The following is a 6,182-nucleotide window of genomic DNA, read 5'->3' on the forward strand; positions in this document are numbered from 1 at the left end:
ACAAAAACACCAACCAATTATGTATATAAGTGCATGCATATGCACCATCTATACATTTATTATAGATTCTATAATATATTTAACATATATTATATTATAATAAATAAAAAATATTAAATAATATAACCATAATATAATATAGATATGGTATATAATAATATATTATATATGTTTAATAATACTATATAAATAAATAATAAATTTATAATAAATTTTTGTCCTAAAAAATAATTTACACTATTATATAGTATATTATATTTTAAAAATATATTTTCGTTAAATAAAAAATAATTTACACTAATATATAATATAATATATTTATATATTCAAAATATAATTTTTATTAGTATTTAATACTCCGTATGTAGCATTAGTATATAACATGAATAACATATTTTTTATTTGAAATGAAAGTGTATCTGTTATAATAATAGTAAAAATGTTTTTACTCAACAGTGTCGAAAATATGAGAAACACCTTTTTTATGTTTCTGTTTTTTTTCACAAAAATGAAAAAAGTTTTTTGTTACAAGAAAGTAAAAACATATTACTAAACATGTTTTTTGTTTTTATTTCACCTTTTTATGGACTGCCAACAAAAAACAAAAAATGTTTCCTGTTACTAAACGAATCCTAAGGATGCGTTTAGTAACGTTTTCGTTTTTTATCTTTGTAGTCTCAAAAAAGCAAAAACATAATTTTGTTTTCTTAAGTGACAATAAAAAACAAAAATGACGTTTATTAACCCTTGTTGTTGTCACAATTTTAAATGCAGAAAATAATAACAGTGTTTAATAATACATATTTGTTACAGATTTACATAACATTTTTTTTATTTTTATTTTAATTTTTCTCATTAGTACAAAAAAACCTTAAATATGTATGCAATTCAATTATTTCACAAACATAAAAAATATCCAATATAGATAATAAAATGTAATATTCAATTTAAAATCACAAATCCTAATAATACCCAATAAATAAGTACAAAATAAGATATATTAGGACAAAAACACTCTCACTAATTATGTATATAAGTGCATGCATATAATAATTTAATAATATTACATAAAATAAATAATAAATATATAATAAGTCATAATTTTTTTTGTCCCAAAAAATAATTTACACTATTATTATATTATATAATATATTATATTTTAAAAATATATTTTTGTTAAATAAAAAATAATTTACACTAATTTATAATATAAATATAATTATATATTAACAATATATTTTTATTAGTATTTAATATGTAGCATTAGTATATAACATGAATCACATACATTTTATTTGAAATAAACAGTATGTATGTAATAATAATAGTGAAAACTTTTTTGTTCAATAGTGTTGAATACATGATAAATACTTTTTTTATGTTTTATTCTTTCTTCACAAAAATGGAAAGCATTTTCTGTTACAAAAAAACAAAAACATATTATTAAACATGTTTTTTATTTTTGTATCGTCTTTTTAGAGGCTGACAATAGAAAACAGAAAACATTTTCGATTACTACACGCAGCCTTATTTTTATGAAACATGTATGACAATTAGAATTAGTTTTTATGGAATTTTGTGTTTTCTTGTTTCCCCTAAATCAAGTAATGGTAGATAGAACTTAGGAATCAAAGGTAAACTTTTGTATCAAGTGAAAATTGGAAATTCTAGGGAACTACTTTCATAACCATCTTTGGTATTTAGGCGGAAATTGCTTCAAGAACTTTCGCCTACGATGAAATGAAGTCCATGTTATATCATTACAAGTAGAAATTCAGCGTAACAGAGACTTGAGCGCACTAGAACTCTGTCAGCGAAGGAATCATATTTACGAATTTCAAAAATATACAAAACGACCCAAAAGTTTTAAGAACCACATAAAAGAGCCCTTCAAAAGTACAGCTTATATCAACCATAAGTTCGATGCCTTTTCAATAACGTATATCAACAACAGGAAGGATCAAAAGTTCAACTTTTCTAGTTCTCATTCACAACATCTATTGCAATATCAGCGTGTAATACTAAAATGGTTGATTTGTAACAAAGTAGGCAATATATTCCTTTCCTCCCAAAATAAATATCCTCCGTTTTATTTTTATCCCTCCCAAATTAAATATTTGAACCCTTTAATAATATCATATGGTGTGCGAATAATATAATACAATACTTAATTATTGGGAGTTTGAGGGAGACACATTTCATCCCGTTATCTTTCGTAGGGTCTCTTATAGTGCTTTGTGAGCAAGCATGGTCAATTTAATAAATTCATTTCGAATATGGCTCAGCAGTTTACTCGCTGAACTTTGGAGTTTAACAAACCTGAGATTTGGAATTCGAATTCTGTTGGGTGTTTTTTGTGATCGGTTAGCTTCCGCTGCCTTCGCAGTGATTTACCCGACCCGAGTGAAAATAGACTCTTCCAAATCCTTAAAAATTAATTGAGTTATTGAGAAATCTAAAAATTGGTGTCTTCCCAAACACTCGAATTAACTAAAAAAAAATGATCAATATAATGAAAGTATGTTTTCTAGTTTTATTTATTATACTAATGCTTACACACATTTAATATCAAATCAATAAGATCAAAATTCAAGAAATGTCGTTGTATTTGCCAGCAACGCCATGACATCACTTGGGTTGTTGCTTTTCCAAACTTACAAAATCGGATGGTATGGTCCATTGTCATACAATCACTTCCGTCCAAAAGTTACTTCTAAAAAAGAGCCTGTCAGAAGACAACATTTATCAACCTTGAAAAGAACCAAAAGTTCAATGGCTTATCAATAGCATATGTCAACAACAGAAATAGTTCTTCTTCATCTAATCAGCAACAATGGAGAAAGCAGAGCTGTTGTTCATCCCAGCACCCGGAAGTGGTCACGTCACAGCTGCAATGGAGATGGCAAAGCTCCTTGTGGACCGCGATGAACGGCTCTCCGTTACACTCCTCATAATGAAGATGCCCTCTGATTCCAAGGCCAGCACACAAACCCAATCGACGGCCGAAGACGACGACACTTCACGCATACGTTACATGGAACTCCCCCAAGACAACTTAAGTCCAGAACTCAAGTCCAAGGTCGGGTTCGGCTTCCTCGATGCCCTCATCGAAAGCAAGAAGACTCGCGTGAGGGATGTTGCTGCTGGGATAACTGGGCTAGCAGGGTTGGTTTTGGACATGTTTTGCACCACCATGATCGATGTGGCCGACGAGTTTGGAGTCCCTTCATACGTCTTCTTCACGTCCAGCGCTGCTTCTCTCGGTCTCGTGTTCCATCTCCAGGCCCTCCAAGACAACCAAAACCTGGACTTTACTGAGTTCAAAGGCTCTGATGATGAGTTGTCAATCCCAAGTTTTTCCAACTCAGTTCCTATTAAGGTTATGGCATCTGTGGTGCTGGACAACAAAAGTGAGTCCAGAAAGTTCCTTGATATCGCCCGAAGGTTCAGAAAGACCAAGGGCATAATTGTCAACACGTTCACGGAGCTAGAATCCCATGCCGTGAAGTCCCTATCGGACGGAAACACCCCGCCGGTCTACCCAGTGGGACCTGTACTCCAGCTCAAGGGTGATGAAGGGACTTGCCAACAAGACGCAATCATGAGCTGGCTTGACGATCAGCCTCCTTCATCAGTGGCTTTCTTGTGCTTTGGGAGCATGGGATGCTTTAGTGAACCACAGGTGAAAGAGATTGCACATGCACTAGAGCAAAGTGGCCACCGTTTCTTGTGGTCCCTACGCCAACCTCCGCCAGAAGGAATGAAGCTTCCGGGGGAGTACGCCAATCCTGATGAAGTATTGCCGGAGGGGTTCCTGGAACGAACAGCGGAGATAGGGAAAGTGATTGGTTGGGCTCCACAGGTGGCAGTGCTATCACATCGGGCAGTGGGAGGGTTCGTGTCACATTGCGGGTGGAATTCTATATTGGAGAGCTTGTGGTGTGGAGTGCCCGTGGCAGCGTGGCCACTCTATGCGGAGCAACAGCAGAATGCATTTGAGATAGTGAGGGAGTTGGGGTTGGCGGTGGAGATCAAGATGGACTACAGGATGAATTCCGATCAACCAGTACTGACCGCGAAGGAGATAGAAAGCAAGATAAGGCTGCTGATGATGGAGGATGGTGAAATCAGGAAGAAGGTGGAGGAGATGAAGGAGAAGAGCAGAGAAGCCATGATGGAGGGTGGATCATCCTACATCTCCCTCGGACATTTGATTGACAACGTGATTAAAAATACGGAGTGCCATGCACTAATCCGTTGACAATCTAAAGACGTTTGTCAGAGTAGAAAAATTTCTTGCTAACTCCATGCTTTCTGTACATTCTGAGAGCCGCATAATTCCAGTTTCTTCCATGAATCAAATACTCTACCAGCACATTGAATGCACTCTTTGAAGAACTCACGCTAGTCTTTGGAATTATGTTCGACATGAGCTGCATGTCAAGTAAATCCAAAACACTAGGTTAAATTTTGAAAAACCCATCAATTACATGTGTTTAGTTTCAATTATGTTTTGGTGTACTAAATTCATAAAGGAAAGCCGAACTGCATTACTTTCGCAGAAGTAACATGAGTCTGAGGGCAGCTAAGGTCAACATACCAAGTGATTCAGCCAAAAAAAAAAAAATTTAAATAAGAAGAAAAATATGGACAAAACAAAATACAGCAAGTTCTCCAAAATCATCTCCAATCCCCAGACGATCCCCAGACATTGTGGCTCCGATTATATCGCAATCAGCAGAAACAGATATACTATATAAGATAACTGAATCTAATGAAGAATATATTAAATTAAGAACCACAAACACATCATAAATCAGCATCATTCCACAACAAAGTAAATAGAAAAATTGTGATGCTGCTTACATATGGAACAACGTTGCATGTTTATTTCCATCAAAAGAATTACTGGATTCAGATCAGAGTAAACTGAACTATCATGTTCTTCACCTAGAAATAATGTAAGACCAGTGTTTAATGTCATCGGAAACGAACTCAAAGCTAAGGAACATAATTAACATTACCATTTTTTACTGAATCTAATAAAAGAGAAGATAGTTAACATTACCTTACATTACCTTAGTTCGCTGCAAAATTTTGGATTTATCAGAAACTCGAGGATATGTAGTCATCGACAAGAATTGCATCCCTAGCACGAAAAGCAGAACATCCACTGCATGCTAGAACACCCAATGGAAAAAAAATAAATTCCTTCGTAGTTTATATAGCATTTGAACTAGTGTTACAAGTCCATTTATTAAATGTTCAAAAGAATATGTAAAATTGGACAATTCACTGCACAAAGAAGATTATTACAGGATCTAATGAATTGATGTTTCAGGTTTCTTAACATCGAGATCAATCATGGTGACTTCAACTTTTTCCAGTAATGACTACATGTTTGCTATTAGAATCATTGTAAAAGGGAATAACAAAATTAACAAATCGTAGCATATGCTGAAACTATTTTTCAAAACATATAAAAATGATCTCCATTGGGAGATACAAAAGGAAAAGTTTTTTAAGCCAGCAAATATGCTCACACACTTCTTTTTGTCAAATTTTAGCAGTGTCGAAACCAAAGATGGTAGAAGACCACAACCACACAAATCCAGGACATCTACCCTGACTAACCTAGCACAAGATGACATGGCATCAACAAAACATGTCTACCCAGTGCATCAGTAAAAAAGAATGCATCATGTTACTTTATTCACTATATCATCTAGTGCTATCATGTCAATTTCAACAACAGCACTTGTACCACAGATTTAGCCCCTAGTGGGAGATGGATATATCAAATACATCAGAATATGCACTTTATTCACCATATCATCTAGTATTACCATGATTGCAATAATTGCGGTATGTGCACAGGTGGGCTTAGACAAGAAAGAGAAGGGAGGCCAAAATGGTCGTAACTAAAGTAACAGCCAACACCAACATTCTCTAAAGCACACCAAAGCATTAAAATATTGCACATTGTCATTCAATATTTATCATGTAAATATCATTTTGTGAAAAATCAATTAGGTTTTGTTTTGTTCATTAAAAGTAGTTATAGACTCTTGGGAGTTCAAACTTGAGAGTCAAAATTATATAATGAACTTTCTAAAAATTTACTTTTACTTAACTCCAAGGTTTGGCTCAGTGGGTAAGTTACTTGACCATGATGCCTCAGG

General features: G+C 33.9%; 1 protein-coding gene across 1 annotated transcript; it reads left to right on the forward strand.

Annotated features, from left to right (window-relative positions):
• Positions 1-2,607: 2,607 nt before the first annotated feature.
• On the forward strand, positions 2,608-4,509 carry LOC132300368 (anthocyanidin 3-O-glucosyltransferase 2-like). Its single transcript, XM_059797406.1, has one exon. It carries the CDS (start codon positions 2,834-2,836, stop codon positions 4,259-4,261), a length of 1,428 nt encoding a protein of 475 aa, XP_059653389.1. The 5' UTR covers positions 2,608-2,833; the 3' UTR covers positions 4,262-4,509.
• The last annotated feature ends 1,673 nt before the right edge of the window (positions 4,510-6,182 follow it).

The sequence above is a fragment of the Cornus florida genome, unplaced genomic scaffold (assembly GCF_030987335.1).
Source record: "Cornus florida cultivar Cherokee Brave unplaced genomic scaffold, ASM3098733v1 CherokeeBrave_3.0.0_Hap2_Chr03, whole genome shotgun sequence".
NCBI lineage: Eukaryota > Viridiplantae > Streptophyta > Magnoliopsida > Cornales > Cornaceae > Cornus > Cornus florida.

Coding starts and splice junctions, on each gene's coding strand:
- LOC132300368 (XM_059797406.1), top strand. CDS start 2,834: ATGGAGAAAGCAGAGCTGTTGTTCATCCCAGCACCCGGAAGTGGTCAC.